The sequence below is a fragment of the Haliotis rufescens genome, unplaced genomic scaffold (genome assembly GCF_023055435.1).
Source record: "Haliotis rufescens isolate VD_foot unplaced genomic scaffold, xgHalRufe1.0.p SCAF_2, whole genome shotgun sequence".
In the NCBI taxonomy this organism is placed as follows: Eukaryota; Metazoa; Mollusca; class Gastropoda; order Lepetellida; family Haliotidae; genus Haliotis; species Haliotis rufescens.
The window spans coordinates 44980592-45002279 of NW_025963890.1; the positions used below are offsets into that span (position 1 = coordinate 44980592).

Consider the following 21688-nt stretch of genomic DNA (forward strand, 5'->3'; position numbering starts at 1 on the left):
CTTCAATAAGAGTCAAAATTCAACTGAATTTGATAGTGATTCATAAACACATGCTCATACGTAATTAGCATTTAGCTGAGATGTCTTAGGAGTTTTGAAGCGATTTTGGTAACACGTGACAAATCCCATGAGTTGCATGTAAAAACTGCATTAATGGCTACCATGAAATAAATAATGAATATGTCAAAGTTCATCTCTAATAACTCTGTCAACCGTTGTGACACAACAAAGTTAACAAAGATCATGCAGACCATATTTTCATGTAGAAGTCCGACATGGGAAACTATCCATCCATGAAATTAAATTTTGCTTTCTTTTTTAAAATGTATATATTCTTTGTCATTTTTTGTATCTGATGTTAGTGTTTATTTTCAGCATTTCTGCAAGCATGGATGGATGTCGATGCTTGCGTTGCGTCGTTTTATGTAAGTATCGGTAACAAAATGTGCATAGTAATTAATTGTTGGTTCATATTGACACGACGAAAGGGCCCCGTCTACCCATCTACAGGGTATGGTTTAAACATATTAATGTAATAAAATGTGTGAAGTTTGATTGGTAAATTATTGATTATAAGTAAAGACTTATAGTCATGACGCTCTGGAACTGCAGATACACGGTCAAGTATTCCTTACTATCCATGAATATGTATAGCTCTGTCTGGTAGTGTACTGGTACCTCAGAAACGGGGATGTTGTAAACATGTCTAGGAAACTTAAAATCAGGGATGTGTTTGGTGAAAATCATTACAATTTGATGAAGTCACACGTTGATCTGTAGTAAACAAACCTGATAAGAACATAGGCAGAGACCGACATTAAACAATAAAGAAATTGTCTTGAAGCTATTTATCACATTGTCATTTTCAGCTTTTGAAACGTGATATGTTTACAAAGTCAAAAATCGAAATACATGTTAGCTACAAATTTGCCTTTGTTCCTTTTACGCATCTAAAAACAGACTAATCGAAAATTGAAAATAACTGTAGAGTATGTTTATAGTTCTTTGAATCATGCATTACAACAAATACTTTGACTTTATTTATGAAGATATGCCTTGTTTATTGTACATATATAATAAAAATATATCACATATGCACAGTTACAAAAAATGCTATAAAAGAAGCTTGAGATCCTCAAAACAATTAACAAAATTCTTAAATATAATTACTCAGCTAAAATCCATACCACATTCCACAATACGAATTAGTTTAAATTTGGTGTATTGTTATGTTTTGATACAGGCACACATGTTATTGCTTAGCTTTTTTTAATGAAGTACCTGTGAAATCATGCATCAGAGCTTAACTGTTTATGAGCGTACGTTCTGTGGTGATGTGTACTGATATAATCGACATGTAGCGTTGACGTGTATGTTTCAGTTGTTAAATTGTTTTACGATAACGTTTTTGCTTTCAGGGACAGTGGTTGTTGGTATACAGAATCGACAATGCCCACGCGGTTTCTATGGTAGCAGTTGCCAGCATACGTGTCCAATGACTTGCAATAACCAGCAATGTAACATTGACGAAGTTGGTCGTACTTCTTGTGTTGACGGATGTGTGGATGGATACAGAGGCATCTCATGCAGAATCCCATGTCCAGTGAATTGTCAAGTGTGTGAACGTTTCAACGGCAGCTGTATTAGCTGTAAGGATACCTTTCATGGTACAAACTGTACTCTCACATGTGAAGAGTTGTGCCAGGGATTCCGGTGTGACACAGACAAGACATGCTCTAAAACCACGTGTCTTGACGGGCGGTATGGACAGAACTGCAGTAACAAGTGCGACCCCCGGTACCTGACATGTACCCAATCTACTGGAGACTGCACTGCCTGCAGAGATGGTTACTATGGACAGAACTGTGAGCATGATTGTCCTCCGTGCAGCTTTACACGCGGTAGTATGGATCAGATATGTAAGGATGGATGCAAGACGACTCCATGTACAGACACCACACCCGGCGACTCTGGAAATAGTAAGTTACCCAACGCTTATACTGCCAAACATAATGTAAGGACGCATCAAGGATGTCAGTGTATCCCCCTCGAACATCACACGAGAATACACAATGCCTAAGCGAAGTATTTTTAAAGCATTGGACAATACTATTGTTTGTGTTGTTCTCATAAAATAACACCTTGACAGACGTTTAACTGCTGTTATCTACTTCTGATTCAGAACAAATTAACCAATAGTGTCGCTCAAGTGTTTTTGAAAGCAATTGGACAAAACTATTATCATGACATGAATACAATAGTCTAATATCTTGGTACCACTCTTATATGGATTTATATTCAAACACATCTTCATTGTAGCACTTTAGAATAGTATTGGTCATTGTTTTTAAACTAGGCAAGGCATAAATTCAACGAGACCAGGTTAAAGCCACCTTTCGCAAATGAAAACAAAACGTTGACTACTAGCCAGATTATTACATTTGTTCAGCAAATAAGACATACTGCATTGCATATCAACTGAGCCAGAAATACAATATATCATTTGTGTATCTCAGATCAAATTTATCAGTTCTTAGGTAGGTGCGATGAGCAAAATTTTATCAATCATTATGTATTTAAATCACTATCCAAATCATCTATCTACATTCCCACTACGCCCCATTAACCTCCCTTGTAACCGTTGCTATTCCGAGATTGAGGCTTAGCCCATGCACAGACATGGTCTGGTCAATATCATCTGCATATTTGGACTTCACGGACATATTATTAATTCATCAAAGTAACAAAGATGCAAAGGGGTAATGGAAAACAGTACCTGTTCATAAAATGCGTTTGTCTGTCTCTCAGCAACATATACAAATGATATATGGACAAACAACAAACAAACACAAATTAGTCTTGCCTTAAACTATTATATACTGAACCATAACAATTGTAAAAAAGTAAAAACTTCGCAATTATGATATTTATGTATATATTACATCTGATCAAACACCACTTAACAATGCAAAGTCATCCCCTATACGGTGACATGTCACTTTTACAGCCTTGGGAAATCATTTGTCAAGATGGGGGTGGATACACCAAAATGTCAGTGACGTGTGGCGGCACCATCAGCCTGGATCAGAGCTATGTTCCCCTTAATAGCCTCCACAGGATATCACATGCATGCTCTATCGGACAAAGGTCCGGAGATCTTGATGGCATGTTCAAAACAGAAACTTGGTTTCTCTGAAGATCACGAGTCATTCATGCTGTATGGGCCGGACATTGTCTTTTTGGTTTGGTTTGGTTTGTTGTTTAACGCCGCACTCAGCAATATTACAGCTATATGACGGTAGCCTGCAAATAATCGAGTCTGGACCAGACAATCCAGCGTTTGATATCATGAGCCTCGATCCACTCAATTGGGATCGGTGACATGCATCAACCAAGTCAGCGAGCCTGACCATCCGATCCCGTTAGCCCCCTTTTACGACAAGCATAGTCGCCTTTTACGGCAAGCATGTTTTTTGGGGACAAAATCCACGATGTTGCTGAATAAATAGAATGACCACATGTCCGGCAATGTTGTCACAATAACGCTGAGTGTTGAGATTCCCATTAACTATCACCCGATTAGTTTTCCATTATCATAAATGTCCGCCCATACCATAACGCTTCCCTATAGATCTCGCTGGACGATGTTATCGGCGTCATACTTTTCACCAATTCTTCGATCGGCAAACTGCACACAAAATCGTGATTCGTCTATGAATACGTCTGGTTCCCTTGAGCACAACACTATCGTTGAGTTCGCTCCCATGCGAGGTGTTCAGCCATATGAAGTTGCGTTAACGGCGTGTGATCCAAAAGAACAGAATTTTGTTTCCACCCAGGCAACAGTTTGTGACGAATAAGCAATAATCTGGATGAATGTTTCCGATAGAACTTATAGAATGTTCAGTAAGCTTGTACTCAGTTATGAAAGCTATATCAACGTTCTGGTTGTCTATAATCTCACTTAAAGAGAAGGGTTGAGTTTGCTCTTTTAACAGGAAATGAGTAGAAAGAATAATAAATAAAATGATTTTATTTATATGTTCTATTCTGCAGTGTTTTGAATATATGTTTTCACATAATTGGCAAATAAAATCTTCAAAAAAAGAAACATGACACTGACTTTCAAAATGTAATATAACGCGATCCTTTCAAAATAGGACACAGAAACCATAATTGAAACACTGTTTGAAGATCAATGTACACAATGTTCAAAACATTAATTGTGTCACCTAGACAGACACACGTACACGATACAGTTAATGTCACAGGGGTACAGAAAATATCAGTATCGGTTGTGCCCACCACGTGCATCAATCAGCGCTTGACACAGACGACCCATAGATGCAATCAAGTTGTCAATAACACGCTGTTGGATGTGCTGCCATTCATGCTGAAGTGCATCAAGAAGCGCCGGAAGTGTTTGAGGCGGTGGATTCCTTCTGCGAAAGCGTCGATCCAACTCGTCCCACAGATGCTCAATCGGGGACAAATCTGGTGACCGGGCTGCCCAAGTAATGTCTGGATGTTGTTGTGCTGTAAAAAGTCCTGACAAACACGTGCAATATGCGGTCGAGCGTTGTCCTGCTGGAACTGTCCGCCATGAACGTTGACGTGAGGAAGAAAGTAAGGCTGTAGGATCAAGTCTCTGTAACGCACACCTGTCAATGCACCTGCCACATGCACAAGAGGCGTCCTACCACCGTGATGAATTCCGGCCCATACCATGACACTCCCGCCGCCAAATGGGACAACCTGCTGCACACAGTTGGGGACGTAACGTTCACCCCGACGTCTGTAGACACGTGCGCGCCCATCAGCACGTGTGAGTAGGAAACGGGACTCGTCAGTAAACAGTACATTTCTCCACCTTGCACGTGCCCATCTAACCCTCTGTTGGCACCAAAGCAGACGGCCCGCCAGATGACGTTGGGTCAATACATGACGTCTAACAGGTCTTCGTGCAAAAAGTCCAGCCTCCCTCAGTCTGTTGCGTACTGTTTGATCTGATATTCTGCGTACCCCAGGGATCTGTGTGGTTGTAGACGTGGCTGTGGTAGTGCGGTCTGGGAGGTGTCGCAGCCGGATGTATCGATCTTGTGCTTGGGTTGTCACCCTTGGTCTTCCTGACCTTGGTCTGTCGTCAACTCTGTTGGTGTTGTTGTATCGGGTCCACAGTGCGGAGATTGTCTGTCTGGATACACCAAAGTGCCTGGCCACTTCTTGCTGAGTTGCTCCAGCTTGTAATCTCCCAATGGCGTTGTTCCGTTGAGCTGCATTCAGTCTTGGCATTCTGTCACCGCCTCTACTGCCGTTATAAGGACTGTATGAACAGCCGTTGATGTGGATCCTATGCTGCACGTTTTTTACAGGCGGTTGCGTTTGGATGAAGCTGTAAAATTGATCCCCAAACGCTACGTTTATGTGCATTGCATGTGTTTTCCCGAATTATAGACACATCATGTTTCTGTTTGACTTATTTGGTTCTCATTTAATATAATTATTTTAGATATTTGGCAAAAAGTGTTTTTTTTTAAGAGTATATATTCATGTCCCCAAATGCAACCTTTACTAAATACAGGGGTAGAAGACGCTGTCATTTCAACTGTCCCATTTGTATTGAACATGCTACTTCTAGGTTAAATATTCAAACTGCCTTAAACAAGTTTATGTTAACCCCCAGCCCACAAGATAGTTCTGAATGTGAAGCACTCGTTGATGCCTTCTCTGACAATCCGTCAATAACGATCAACAAAGCCTTGCACAAGTACATCAAATCTACCAACAAACCAATGGTATGATGTTGAATGTAAAGTTGTAATACGGAGGAAAAGAATCACGAGTTCAATAACGAAAACAATGTATCATTTGCAAATAGGGCTCTTTTTACCCCCCAAAAAAGGATACAACGAGTTACTCAGAAGAACACAACGTTAATATAAACAAAACCAGCTAGAACAACTCGGAACCTTGCCAGGGAAGGAGCCAAAGGAATTCTGGGCACTATTAAATAAACTTAGAATGTCATCCCAGAAGGAGTCTGTTTATCCTAATGATAAGGAGCTAACAATCCACTAAAACACAGATATCGTCTCCGAATAACCTACACATTTCATCAAGCCATAGAGATATGCATATCTGTGACAGTCTTAATATACCAGTACCAGCCAATGACATTCTCACTTCTATAAAACTAAACAAACAAAAGATAACATGAATTTTTTAAATCAATATCTTGTGGTCACTTCCCACAGAGCTGGGCAACCTGTCTGTGATGCGTTCAACCGGTTTGGCGTGATATGCTCACCTTTTCGCGAACACCTGAAATCATCACCAGCTGCTTGGGTAAACTATTTATCAAGGTTATTAATGAAAAATAGATTTTTAAGACCACTGTCTGTCTGGCTAAGGAAGTCAGATAATGTGTTTGTTCTTAAAACATTAATAGATTCTGCAAAATGTAAAAAGAAAAACAACAACTGTACACTTGCTTTGTAGACTTTCAACTCAGTTGACAGATCACTAATCCTAACAAATCTGATATCAGATAAAATCACAGGAAGTGTGTTGGAAATAATATCATCACTACATAATGATATTTTTTATAAAGTGAAAACTAAGAGGTCATATCAAAATCTTTTAAATCCAACATCGGGGAAAGACAAGGATGCACTTTTTCTCCCATATTATTTAATATATTCCTCAATGATCCTCCACATTATATCAAATCTGGTAGTAATAATATAACACCTAATGGTGGTTTGCCGACGACTTAGTACTATATGCCGATTCCGCCAAACAATTACAAATTGTACTTGATGGCCTGAGAGTATTTTCTGCGACAAATGGGAAATCAAGTAAAATAGACGAAAATAACACTAAGATCGTGGGTGATACAAAAATACTAGTTACGGATAGATGTAATTACTCAGGAATAACCTTTGAAGCAAATTAGTGCTAAACTTCTCCTGAAAAAGGGTCAAAGGCCTTCCACAAGCTTCACTCTACCATTATTTAACCAAGATATACCTATAACGTTTTGCAAATTAGTCAAAGGATTCATCAAGCCAGTAATCTTACATCTTCCTGAGGCAAGAGTGTTAACTGACTATAAAAGTCCAGTTTCCACCCTTGCCGAACTAGGCTGGTATTATGGAGTTACATTTTGGCTGGACTAACGAGTCTATGCATAGTCCAATCAAATTCGCGCACCGAAATCGAAATCCGGTTCGTAAACTGTCGTGCAGATTTTGGTCGATTGCAGGATTTGCAAAACATGTGCACCGCCAACTCGTTGTAAGCAGATATTTTCCAAATCTTTTCATGTTTTAAATCAAGGTGCTCACGTGATTTGATGCATTTCGCGATGTAAGATCCGTTTTATCACAATATAGATCTTAATTATCGATCAGATGGTTTTGACTGGGGGCCACCATTTTGCGTGAAGCAAACGCAAGTGATATGAGAGGTGTAATCTGATTGGTCCATAGGAGAGGCTTAGAAGGGACAAAACTGGTAATAACCACTGGTGGCGCTACGATCGAGCCAAGTAATTCCAGCCTAGTTCGGCAATGGTGGAAACTTGACTTTTATAGTCAGTTAACTCTCTTGCCTTGGGAAGATCGTAATCTTATGTATTTGTGAAATCTTGAGTAAAGAATCAATCCTCCAGAACAACTCTGATTCGTTCATCCCCGAGAAACTGCAGCTCAGATTTTTGTTAGGTGTCAGCAAATCAACTGGGCAAGCCGAACAGACCTCTTATTTACACAGTAGTAATAAAAATAATGAATTTCTATCACCATGTTGGTTCTTCAAAAAAAGGTTTTACTTCAGAACGTTTTTGTTGAAAGTACATCTTTGGTGAATAAACTATTGGGATGCGTATACCAACTCAATCTATTCCAAAAGAACATTGTATTCAGATTTCCTACAATTAACTCTGAACTCAACTCGATCTTCAACGAATCTCTTCATGGTGCTAAGGCAACTAAAGGCATAGGAAAAAACTTACAGGATAGTTAAACTAAAATTATAACCTTATCCCAGTCACTATAAAATAAGTAAATATCGATCGCACCTGCCTGAATTAAGATTAAGTGACCATTAATTAACTTTAAAACTTGGTACAGATACAAAGCCACCAATTAAACAACACCAGAGGCTATGCTCTACTTGTTCAACTAGTGATAATAAAATCCACTACATACTTCACGCTCACGAAAAGAATATGCTCTTTAGAAAATTATCTCCACAAAATGTAAATCTCCACAATAATGCAAACAAATTATTTCTCAAGATCCTCTCAAATAAGCAATAAATATCCATTGATCATTATCAACCTATGACATTTAATGTATAATATCATCAAATCTGTAATATGAACATTTTCCTTAAATGCGTGCGTGCATGTGTGTATGTATGAATCTTACTGTTTTGTCATTTAAATAATGCATCTATTCCGTAATGGAATGTTGTTGTTTTTGTAATAAATATTATCTTATCTTACCTGTCGTATCTCATACCCTGTACATACATGGTATATAGCACAATAAACAATTATAGTATGTGGACGAAAGGGTGTTTAATTTTTTGTTTGTAATTATGTGAGCAATAAAAGATACTATGTGCATTGATTGCAAGCGCAATTTTACCACCGTAAAGTAGAGAAACGCACGGAAGGAGACCAGGTGATTTATAGACTTATAGACATCAAGTGTAATTACTCAAGCAAAATGTTTACTTGTGAAGAAAATATCACTTTGTTATTTTATGAGCGCTATCTCAAGATACCAAAGAATGGTTTCGCCCATTTGTTGATAGTTACGGATAGTTATCTGTGAAACTACTTTGTGAATGAGGATACATTGTAACCTCCTTCCTCATTGTCTGCATGTGATGGTGTGTCTGAGCCATGGGAGGTATCATACTAATTACTGGATAACACTTTTACTGCTTCTTTTAGATCCTACTAGATGGGCACTTTTCTTGCATTTGGCCTGAGACTAATGTGAATACTAATTGATCGGTACACAATATCATTTTCAATAATCTATTGTCATATATCATTCCATCATTCTATAACTATTTTTCCAGCTGTCCTGCTGCGCCTGTCTTTGTCTGCGGTTCTACTGGTACTGGTCACTTTAATCGCCTTGATACTGCTTCTGTGGCGGCTCATGTAAGTCGAATAGTTTAGTGAACTCTCTCTACCTAAGTTCGAGACATGATTTTAAGTGCAAAGAAATTATTACATATAAACACGGTGAGTACATGAAATTCTCCCATGGGAGTCGATCATGCTCACAGCGGCATTAACATTGTTGACTTGTGCTTTAGCGCGATTATCTGTGATTCGACAATGACAAGTATCTGCAACAATATCTCAAGCCGTGATACCTCGGTGTATTTTGTATTTTGATTATAAACGTTTACAGACCTATTTGTCATCTTCCATGGAGAAGAAGTCATTCACCAAGATAACCTTTACAGAAGTAGCATAAGATATTGCTCGACATTATTTTGCAGTGGTTAGTAGTGAGCGAGTACATATTTGATGCGGCAGTGCCATATTTCAGCCACATCGCGAGCAGAACTAACACACATACATTCTTACATATCTCATTACAACTTTTTTCAAAACGTCAGGAGATTTAGCGTGACGTTTCCATGTATGTCTAAAACAGGAAGAAAAAGGCGGGAGACAAAAAGGATCAAGAGCGACTGCTAACGGAAGATGCTGACAGGTAAGTCAAACACATGACAAACACAAAAAGGAACGTAGATAACGTGACCTTTGCAGTTTTGCAACAGAGAATGACATCTCTTCCTTCAAAAGTTTAGGACAATTTGTCAAATTTGAAAGTAAATATACCATCTGAAGTACAATATGCATCCCCATGGGCACCAATTGTCCTCTCCGTTCTGGTCTGGTCAGAATGTTCAAACGGATTGGCAAAATCAAAACAGAGAATTTTGCCAAGGACTGTAACTTATGTTTCAGGTTTTTCGATGGTCTGATGTCGTTTAATAATGGTCAAACAGCCAATTTCCTTCCACTGATTTACCCATGTGAAGTAAAGAGAGGAGACTATTGAAACCGCCTCCTATGGTGCGTTTTGTTGTTTGATGTGTGATCAGGGCGACACTATCCCAGCCCTTAGTGAAGCTTTAACCCTCTTGGTGCCACGGGACCATATATGGTCCCTCACTTTTCACACCCGCATAGTGCCAGGGGACCATATATGGTCCCGAGAAAATGCCCTTTTTAAACTGTGAATTTTGATATCAAACACTGAGTGCGCAAAGTCAAAACTATAACCATCATCACCCCAATCATCTTAGCTTTAAAATCGTGTAACTCATACTTTATACAATGCTACGGATTGCGAAATATGGCGAGATTAGTAAAGTGACTACCGCTCTTCTTCGCCTTTTTTCTGCCATGTTTGAACACCAAGCGAATGACGGCGAATTTTGATTATGCACCCATGTCACATACACGTAAATATTTTCAGACAAAATCCTTGTTCATAAGAAAAAATATGACCTGAGTGGTCAGAAAGACATATTGTTCCCAACTGTATACTTATTCACGTAAATACAACTCTGTTCACTCCTTTATGAACAAGTTTATTACATGTTTTGTATATTTTTATCGACTCTCGGTAATGGCGGAATGGTCGGTACACATGAGAAAACGACAGTGTATATTTCCATTACATTTATGACGTTCATTGAATGAATTTATAACCATCATCACCCTAATCATCTCAACGTTAATATCGTGTAACTAATATTTTATGCAGTGCTACGGATTGCGAAATATGGCGAGATTAGTAATGTGTTTACCGCGCTTCTCGATCTTTTTCTGCCATTGCGAATGAAGTCATTTTTTTTATCATGCACCCATGTCACATACACGTAACTATTATTATATCAGACAGCCAATTTGAAAAAAAAATCTGATCGGACTGGTCAGAAAGGTTTACTAGTACCCACTGTACAGTTATTGACGTAAGAGTACAAACGTTTAGTCGGCAACGGAAGTTTTTTGTTCAAGTATTGCATATGTTTATCGACTGTGTGTCATGGCGATTTAGCACGGCGGTACATACCAACCGACAGTGCAGATTATCTTTTTGTTTATGATGCTGATTTACAGAAAATATACAAATCAAAGATATGGAAAGATAGCTATAATCGTTAATATTAAGTTGGTATAGTGTATATTTATGGGCAGGAGGTTCATGATCAAAACCTAAACATTTAATGGCCAAGCACGAAGTGGAACGACAGGGCACGTTCGCATCATATCTGTGCCGCGATTTCTTGTTTACCGGTTGTCCTACATACTCGCCCGTTCAGACAAGTAACTGCTACTTTTTTATATGAAATGACTAAGAGTCATATGTGATTGCTCAAACTATCTGACCGTGTGAGTGACTTGCCCTAACTGTTTCACATTTTGTCGCAAATGGAGATTTCAAAACGTGAGTCGTCGCCATATTGTAAACAAATTGTGTCAAGGTCGGTTCTACATGTGGTAGCTCGGCCCCCGTTTCTGTCGATGGTACACGCGATACAAGCATAATACAACTACATAACTTCTACAATGATGACATCAATACCTTTTTGTATTTGGATTAACCGCTTATGGATACGGTGTGCTGTTAAGTTCGATTTCGATTTGTTTTTCCTTTCATTGAAACTGTGATAATGGCGCTGTGATTGGTTTGCTGAAATAGTATTTTCCATGAGTCTAATGTACATGGTACATGCTGTGATTGTAGAAGATAACTGATAACCAATTGTGTATGCATTTATATCATCAAATACACATTACTAGTCTCTTCAGAAAATGGAATATATCATAGCTCGTTTTCAAACATTCTGCCATCGATATTAGATCAAAAATTAATATTAGATTTACAAATTATTTATGTACACTGTACTCTCGATTAACGTATGATAATCTATTTCAAGTCTTCAACTCATATTTGATATGTCATCTGAAATGTCAGTAATGAGTACAATTAATTTTATTTCGTTACAATCTGCAATTTTATTCAAATAGGCTAATAGACGGTCGGTGATTTCCCGCCGCTGTGAATTTGTCGTCTGGACAGGTGCGCGTGATTTGACCTCGCGTGTTGTGACGTGGATGACGTCACATGAAACGGCTGATCTAATGTTGTGGTAGTATAATGGATACATTTTCCAAATAACAATATTCTCTTTGACTGAACTAGAAAGCATATCTAGTACATCACGATTGGAAAATGTCTACGGCGACCGACGAGTGAATGAGACCGCTTATCATTTGACTAACAGTGTTAGAATATTTGGCGCAGTTTTCTAATTTTGGTATGTTGACGTGCTTTTCATATCTGTTTGAAGGCTTGATATTCCCCAAAAATAATATGCATTTAGTTGAGTACAGTGAGAAAGCTGTCAAAATGGATCCAATATTAAACCACCTAGATTTTTAATATTTTAGCTTCATCTATTGGAATCTCGAATGGTTCAATTAATAACATACACAGTAAAAGTATTTAGAATTTATCACAATATATAGATAATCAATTTCTGAAAGACAAAAAGTTTTAAGTGTAAATGTGACTCCGTTTTGATTTTTTATATAGTTATATTTATGTCTTTTTTCACTCTGCATTATTTAAATTACCAAATACTTCGACCAGTGACATAGTAGTAATTAGATTCTACCTGGGACTTTGTTTTGTATCCTAGGTATGAAATAGATTTTCTTTTTAAATAAATATTTGTCTAAGAGCAAAATCAATACATTAATCTTGTGGGTTTTTTTCACCATTTTAATTTGTATATCTTCCCTCCAAGCTGTTGTTTAGCTAGGCCAAAATTAAGAAAAAAAGGAAAGACATTATAAACCATTTTTATTAAAGATTTTGCTGGTTAAATTTTCGAAGTTCAATACCAAGAATATATTTTTCCTTTTATGACAAATAATTCCATTTCTTTCATTGGCCTACGATCATTATCTATTTCAAACTTTTCCTTTAGTGAATGGGATGGAATGGGAAACTAGTGGAAATAAACTATCACGTATGTCCTTAAATGTACATGTATATACCTAGCTAGGTGTAAATACACTTCTAAAGTCGTATTTATAAATCAAATGAATAAATGAAAGAAAAAGTGGTATTTCATGGAATGGCCATACAAGTATATTTTGAGCAAAGGTCAAAGTTAGGCAGCCAAGTGCGAAATACGACCTGATACGAAGATGTATGTTTTCTGGTGGTCATAGTGAAACAATGACATAACGCGCCCGAGTTGCGAGTGATCGAAAATAGGTTTGTTGAATAGTTTGCTGCCCATGAAAACGTTTCAACAATTTTGATTGAATCTACATGTACTTACTTTTGGGTGGTATTACGTTAGTATAATCTTGTTTATTATTAAGAAATAATAATGATGGCGGATATTGAGCGATGTAAATTTGAGTATTGTTAGGGCTGTTTAGCGATCTTTCACATTTTGTCCTTTGAAAATGTACGATGTCAATTACCCCGAAGTTGTTTTTATCACTAATAAAAGAGCACGGTCATTGAAACATACATGGACGTAACCGGGATTTATTCAAGATATACATTCCAAACTGTCATTCGTTTTGTGACATAATCTTTGAAACAGTCTGCGTATGAATTAATCACGACCACTTCCGTCAATTTTGTTTTGACGTCAAAAACACGCACAATTTCATAGGGATTTTTTATCGGTAAATATAACTCACGGAAAATTTGCAGTGAATGTGTACTTCAACATAAATATCATATGTCTATCACTGTTAGGACATGTACTTGCCAATGATATGAATTATTGGTCATTTAGATTTCAAACAAGGGCGCTTACTTGATTTTGCTTGCCGTATTCCGGTGCGTCCATATTACGATTAATGTGGAAACGTAGGAAACTTATAATACAAGCACTTTTATCGATGGCTGGGCAGTGCATAGATCTTTTGGATTTGGTGACTTTAGATACTGTTGGAAAGACAATCAACTCGAGTTGCATGTTATACAATTTGGTTACATTGTGTGAAGAAATAAAGACGTTGCAACACTTTTGATACAATGTATACGTTTTTGTAACCGCGACGTCAGCACAGTGTGGCACTGAGCGGTTTGCAGGCTGACTGACGTCCAGGCACCATGAGGGTTAAACATGCTTTATGGTTGACATGTGGAGGACATTTCCACATGCGACGCATCTGTGATCAAAATTATGTCTTACAGTTCCCTATTTTGACATGTAACATATTCCCGTGTCCCCTGTAGGATGAACAGTTGACTTGTACTTGCATGCGTTTGTGATGGGTATCACAGGTGTTGCAGAACATCCGTTTCGCGAACACCTGGATGCATCACTATTTGATAGTAATTCATAAACACCTGCTAATGACATAGTCGGAATTGTACAATGGACACTGCTTTAAGCAGATATTTATTATATTATCATGGATAACAAATAAGAAATCGCATGAGGAGTAATTTGTAACAAGTAAAATAGTGGTAATTTTGGCCCAGAAATGTAGTGATTAAAAAAAATAAAAAATGGAGATGTCGGTGAAGAGTATTTCGACACACTACCAAACCAATGCTTGAAGCAAAAAATTATGCAATTGCCAATCCACTCCTACTTTAGTTATTTATTATTTTAATCTGGATTTAATCCGATATCAATAGTCTATTTCGTCGGCAGTTATTTATGAAGATTTTGGCAATTTTTTATGGTGATCTGAGAGGGCTTCTCGAATATGCGAATCACAGCAGTCACAAATAATCTAGAATGCCAATCAAACAGTTATGAAAGGAATACTTTGATATTTTTGTTTGGTCAAATCATTATATATATATATATATATATATATATATATATATATATATATATATATATATATATATATATATATATTTATCATATAATGGGTAGGTTTCTCGGCAGGATAAAGCCTACGGATAAAAACGATATCCGTCTGGGTCATATGTGGACAGAGATGCAAATATCAAAGGTCACGTAGGGACTACTTTCACTGTTTATAAACAAACATGGCGTCGCACTCGTCATTCGGTGATCGAGTCAGAATTAACCATCGGAAATCTGGATAAACTACAGGGATAATTGCTATCATTATCAAAAGAACAGTCTAATATACTGAAAATCTGTGTCTAACTGTGACGTAGCTAAGGCATTGTATAAGTTTTGGCAACTTTGGAGATATAAATTTCGAAACAATTTGGCGAGGGCACGAGGCCTAGCCAAGCGGGATCAGTAGCCATATCTGTGCTTGTAGACCTCTGCGGCTTGAAACCTTCTCCACAAATTAAAATAGTAGGATTTGGCGGAAATATGTTTGAATTGCTACCTTGTTTCGTTTTGTCGCTGTGTGTACATCTGACAAAACATCTTATCGTTATGACACACCGACTGTCAACATCTGACCGTGGCCGTGACGTCTCATAGACTAGGGTAAGAGTAGTTTCCCTTTGACAAAGGGCAGTTACTCTAGCGGACAGACCGATGGATTGCCGCGGAAGGCAATTAAAAACAATTGTTGTTTTGCGTATATGTTGCTTCGCCACTGTATAAGAAACATATTTCGGTTGGAACTACATTGGCTACTGTCCTTGTCCGACTGACACATCACTTACCCTGTGACGTAATAAATATTAATGCGCGCATTCCAGGAAAACTCGCAATGTTTCGGTAATGTTTGGGAGAGAGGGAAAGCGATTTTGAAGCACAGAATTAAAGAATGACATTATATGATAAAGAGGTTATCACGCTTGTGTGTTTGGGGATGGTAAATATCCTGCATTAGGAATAAATACTATGTATTTAGCTCGCCAAGGCTCGCGAAATACAATGTTTATTCCTAATGCAGGATATTTACCATCCCCAAACACACTCGCGTGATAACCTCTCTCTCTCTCTTTCAATATATACGTCAGACACATTTTCCGGTACATTTGGAAATCTCTTTCACAAGCTCTTATTCTGGAAGTTGCCTAATTTAATTTTCATAATCCACTGTAATTGTGTATTTAAATTCAGTATATTTAATGTATGAATTGTTTGAGTGTTAGTGGCTTCAAAATCAGTAGCAAAGAAAGAACATACAAATGTGTGTCAAAAGGCAAGTGAAATCAATTATTTTGTCACTCTAAACTGGAGTGTTACAAAATATTTCTACTGACCCAGATTCCTAACTTAATTAATGCATTGACTACGCTTTTATTGACATTCTAAAATTTAACAAATAATTAATTATTATCTTGCTACAACTAAACAGTAACAGCTAACTTACGAGGGGCGTTCAATAAGTTTTGCTAATTCAATATAAGACCAATTCGCAGAATATCTTTTGCACTTTTATTTTTCAATATAATCTTCATTCACCTCAATACACTTATTCCATTTGTCCTTCAAGCTTTTAAATACCACTTTTATAGAAATCCGCAGATTGGGCCCTCTAACCACGCCTCTGTGGCAGCCTTTATGTCCTCGTCATCCCGGAAGCGTCTTACACAAAGGGCAGATTTCATTTGCCGGAACAGGAAATAGTCACTGGGGGCTAAGTCTTGGCAGTACAGTTAAATCTCCCATCCTACAGCCCAGACTTAACCCCAAGTGACTATAACCTATGTTCGTGGAGTCGAATCCCGGTTCGTCCCGATTATGTTTTTAGGTTTTTCAGCACCATACCTGTGCTCGGGAGTTGTGGTAAACGTCTAAGACCTGCAACTCTTTGGGCTTTCCTCTTGCTTCAAGCTGACACGCCGTAATATACGTTCAACGGGGCTTTGAACACAGCTGACTGACTCACGCACTGTAAAAGAACATCTATGTTTTTTTATTGCGACGATTTTACAATTGATATATTGTTTTCCTGGTTCTCCTAAATTTGTAGAAGTATGTTTACGTGTCAACATGTGAACCTATGATCATAACAAAGCAGTAAGGCTACCTTCAGTACCACTTCCTGTCCGTCGCAACATATGTTTAATGAACGTTTCAATATTGTATCGTTACGTCAATAAAAGTGAATGATATAGCTTGCACTAATAAAATGGGAAAATATACAAGTCAAGAGAGGTCACTAGTTAAAATACGACAACGTTTGGATACACCTGCTCAAAATATATCAATTTGTAATCGCCTAACAGTAATATCCTTTTTCCTTAGCGTGAGGCAAATTCGCGATTTTGATGAATTTAAGACGAAGGTAAAAGTCCCAATTTGATTATGAGAAACGGAGGTACATATATCATTGTTGGTTCATTGGCACTGTCACCTCGAAGAGCATGAATCGTTGTATTTGTATCTGTCCAAACACGCTAAATCATGTCAGATGTCATTGGCATATTTGTACAGGTTAATTAGAGAGATCAACGTTATATGATGATATAGTGATCCCACCCAATATCATTACAGACCTAAGTGTAAGTGTTGCCTTACACTGACGTTCGCTAACTAGGACGCCTCCAGGTACGTCCACACCTATTCAGAGAGTCCACAGTGAAACAGATGTTGAAACAGAAGTAACCAGTTTTACTGTCTCGGCCCAAACAGTTTCCAATTTGTTCGTTCAACATTTGTGTTGATAAATGCTACCAAGTTAGTGATTGTCCAGCAGCAGACAAATCGACTTGTACATATGTAAAGGACAAAACCGTTTTCATATTCATATATTCATAAACATATATATCATAAGCATGTGTTGAATTCGCCATACTTCTAACCTTTTGTTTGATAGAGGCTTCAACTGGATGAAAGATTTATTCACAGAGCCGTACACATGTCTGACATCGACGATGCATGACTGTCAACAGACACATATATTCAAACATCAGGGGCAGTTAATTGTGATCATCATTTCCGGTAAACATACATGTATAAAGCATATAAGAGTGCAAATAAAACGTCCATAAAATATCAATACACAGTAACTTAAGTTTACATTCTAACAGCCTGTGTTTTGGAAAGTCCCCGCCAGTCTTAAAGGACATGAAGACATCCTGTCCTTTAAAAAGATTTTTAGGGCTTCCTCTTGCGTGTCAGTCAGGTTTTCAATGTTGAATTTCTCGCAAACTCTGTCGTAATCATGGGGGCTGAAGTCGTTGTTGAAGTCACCAACCTACCATTTTGTTAGTTTGTAACTGGCATTCTGATTTGTCCATTAGACTGGGTAGCGTAGCAAATCAATAAGCTAATGGTTATGATCATATGAAGGGCAGGGAATTTAAGATCGCAGGAACAACGTGAAGGGACCCAGTGGTTAGTGTACGGTTACTGAAATGCGAACACTGGACATATAGAGGATGCCAATTTTATAAACCTTTTCATTGGGATCTCTATTAAGTAAGAGAGTTCTTTCTATAGGCATTAAAACCTATTAAGAGGTTTTACTCACAAAGTAAAACCTATTATGAGGTTTTATTTTCGTTCTGGAGGTTTTACTTTGAATGTAAAACCTCTAATCCCAGATTTAACCAAGTAACTGAAAAAAATGACTACAAGTAGCAATTCAAAATTTTAATTCAATTAAAATTGAATGTCATGTGTACAGTGAATGAAGACTGGGTAGCAAAATGAAAGTCGTCGTCGCTCATCTTTCCACTACAGATTTTCTCGTGAAAGGACAGCGAGGTTTCAAAACACGTGCTTTTAAACAAGTGCTTATCAATGCTGCACAATTTGCACGTGAAGTAACTGCTAGCCGTTACGTCACAACTACCTCTAGGTAACAGTTAGATTGTTTAAAGTCGTAAATCTTGTAAAGCAAAAGACACCTTTTAAATTTGCGAATTTTCGTTTTGAAAAGTTTCAAAGAAGTAGAATATTGCAACACAAACATTTAGAGACCGAAGATTTCACTTTCATTTAAAAGTAAGTATTTGAGTTGCGTTTTGTTGTTGACACATTCAAGTGCTCTTGACCGCCTGGCAAGTCAGCGAATTTCACGTGCAAGTTATGATATCACATCTTCAAGGAAGCGCTATAATGAAGCGCCTCATTTATAGATGCTTGTTATAACATTTAATCAATTTAGACGGTTTATAAGTATGGAAAAACACTTTCCCTCGGTTTTGGTAGATAGAGCATGCCCTGGGGGTCGGGAAAAACCGCGGGGGCTTCGCCCCCTTGGTTTTTCCCTCTCCCCAGAGTATGCTCTGTCTACCAAAACCTCGTGAGCGTGTTTTCTCCAATCCGTAAAGCCACACTCAAGACATTTACCAAATGTCTGGTCCTAACTAGATTATTTACAGACTGCTCTCTCCTTCATGTACCTTGAATATTGCGGAGTGTGGCGTTAAAGAACAAACAAATACAATATAAGTTGTGTCTTATTTGTTACTGATATTGTTAGTGGCTGTATCCTTAAAGGGGGTTGAAGTAAAATAATTGTCCCCTTGAGAGGGTATGTATGACCACATCATTCTACGTAAGGTTAATCAAACTTCTATTTTAATCGTACAATAATTGTTTGTTGAACGTTTTAACATAATTTGATTACACAACTAGAGAGACGGTGAAAGTCTTGCTGGGGGACCATGAAGATAGCAGAGATACTATACGTCCCTATGGTCCCCTTGTGTGGTGGCCTAAATTTGGTTGCTGGCGATCTATGTTCCGTTTTTGTCATGTATTGTTTTGTATAACCATGTATTTTTATGGTTATATGCTAGTTACATACTAGCATGTGGGGGGCTTCCTGAGAAAGTTGTCACCATCATGTGGTTTAGTACTGCAAGTGATAAGAAGTATGTATATATTTATAAAACGGTGTAATAACCAGATGATTAACATGTACTCCCCTCTCGGTAAGACAGTGAAATCATATATTGCAGACAGTCACCGCTTTTGTCAAGAGATAGAGAGGATCACTGAACCTGACCAGACCATCAGCTACAATGTTGTTCACCAAAGTTCTTCCTGATGAAACCCTACAAATCCTCCATCAAGCATTTCCAACCGAGATCAACCGCTGGATACCAACCTCTCCATACACACAGCCATCAGTGTCATCTCAATCTTCTTCACCTGTGGAGACGACACCTACGAACAGATCCACGGGTTCCCCATGGTATCCTCTCTTTCTCCCCAATGTCCCATTTTAATGCTATACTGCTGTTCACTTCTAATTCGGTTGTGGTCTTAAGTAGTTCTAAAAAACATGGGAATGTCTGATTAAAAGTAATCACCTCACAGTAATTATAACATTAAAGTTCATCTTGCTTTTAAATATTTCTTAAATGTTTTGTTCTCATGATCTTATTATCTTCAACATGTCTATATTTCAAAGACAAGAAACCTTCAAATCTGAAATATATGTGATTTCTGTTCAAATCACATGTTGTTTTCCGCCAATCCCTTATATTGTGTAACCAATAATTAAGGTTACAATGATATATGAAAATCTGATCTGTTTTGTATTATCGTTCTGTAAGATTGTGGTTAGTAGTTGTTTATGTGTCCTCGTGTATCATTACCATAAAAGGTTGTGGTACATACAGGTTATCACGCTCGTGTGTTTTGTTCGTGTGTTCTGTATGAGGAATGATCATTGTACCTCGCGAGCCTTGTTGAACTAAATACATAGTGTTTATTCCTATTACGGGATATTTACCATCCCAAAACACACGATTCTTAAATTCTACCGTTGAAAAATGTATTCTTATCTCTCACAAACATTGCAAGTTTTCCTGGAATGTGCTCCTTAATGTATTACGTCACATGATCAGTCAGGTTGACTGGTTCACCGAACGGTCGGTCGGAATTTGACAACAGACAATAGAGTTTCAAAAGAAACTTCTTTTTAGACACTAATTTTCGGTATCTGAGACTATTATTTTGATAATGCTAACAAACACGTGTTAAATAATGTGCCTCATTGATCATTTGAAAAATATCTACAATTAAAGGTTTGTTTTGGTTCATGTTTCTGCACGTGAGCAGTGTTACGGGTCATCAGTTTGGCGGCGAAACAAAGGCATCAGAGTTTCCTGGCTACTGCTTGAGGTCGTTATTGCCAACGTTTTCGTCTGCCTTAGAACATGGTTCCCCTTATCACGGCTGAAACATCAATTTCCAAATATATATAATGTCTTAGTTCCTAAAAAATAACTTGCACTTACTGTTGATTCCACTGTGAAAATGTGAAGCCCTTTTCTGGTGTCCCCCGCCGTGATGTTGCTGGAATATTGCTAAAAGCAGCGTAAAACCATACTCACTCACTCACTCCACTGTGACAAAAAACATATATAAATCATACCTTGCAGCAGTCGCGTCGGCTGCGTAGTGGACGGGAGCAACATTTGTCAGTGAAATGCTGCAAAGATAGTGATAAGTCCTGGGGACAAAATGACCACCAGCAGACAAATCAACTAACTTCATGTTTTAAAAGTGGCCAACATATGCATACACCTTTTTAAGGTGAAGTATATCATAATTCATTCAAAATCCATTCTCGTAGAAGAGGCGTCTCACATTTCATAGCGAGCTGTATTCCCGTATCCTGAAGAATTTGTATGTTATTAAGCTTTCAGGTTCAAAGATATTTGCATTCATATTAACTTCTGAATTGCGAAAGGACATAGTATTACCGTACTTATCCACGAGATCATCTACAAGCGTTGTAACTACA

General features: G+C 37.8%; 2 protein-coding genes across 2 annotated transcripts in view; both read left to right on the top strand.

Moving 5' to 3' along the window:
* The window catches only part of LOC124127176 (scavenger receptor class F member 1-like), a 408153-nt gene that overhangs the window by 229244 nt on the left and 157221 nt on the right, over positions 1 to 21688 (top strand). The window lies entirely within an intron of this gene.
* LOC125382080 (protein draper-like) lies at positions 1429 to 20253 on the top strand. Its single transcript, XM_048400046.1, has 4 exons — positions 1429 to 1979; positions 9097 to 9181; positions 9687 to 9746; positions 19893 to 20253. The coding sequence occupies exons 1-4, from the start codon at positions 1496 to 1498 to the stop codon at positions 19930 to 19932; spliced, it is 669 nt and encodes a 222-aa protein (XP_048256003.1). The 5' UTR covers positions 1429 to 1495; the 3' UTR covers positions 19933 to 20253.

Excerpts from the sequence above, each read along its gene's own strand:
- LOC125382080 (XM_048400046.1), top strand. The coding sequence starts at position 1,496 with ATGACTTGCAATAACCAGCAATGTAACATTGACGAAGTTGGTCGTACT. Across the intron at positions 9,182-9,686 it reads CTGCTTCTGTGGCGGCTCAT|GAAGAAAAAGGCGGGAGACA; the intron begins GTAAGTCGAATA and ends TGTCTAAAACAG. Across the intron at positions 9,747-19,892 it reads CTAACGGAAGATGCTGACAG|ACAGTCACCGCTTTTGTCAA; the intron begins GTAAGTCAAACA and ends CATATATTGCAG.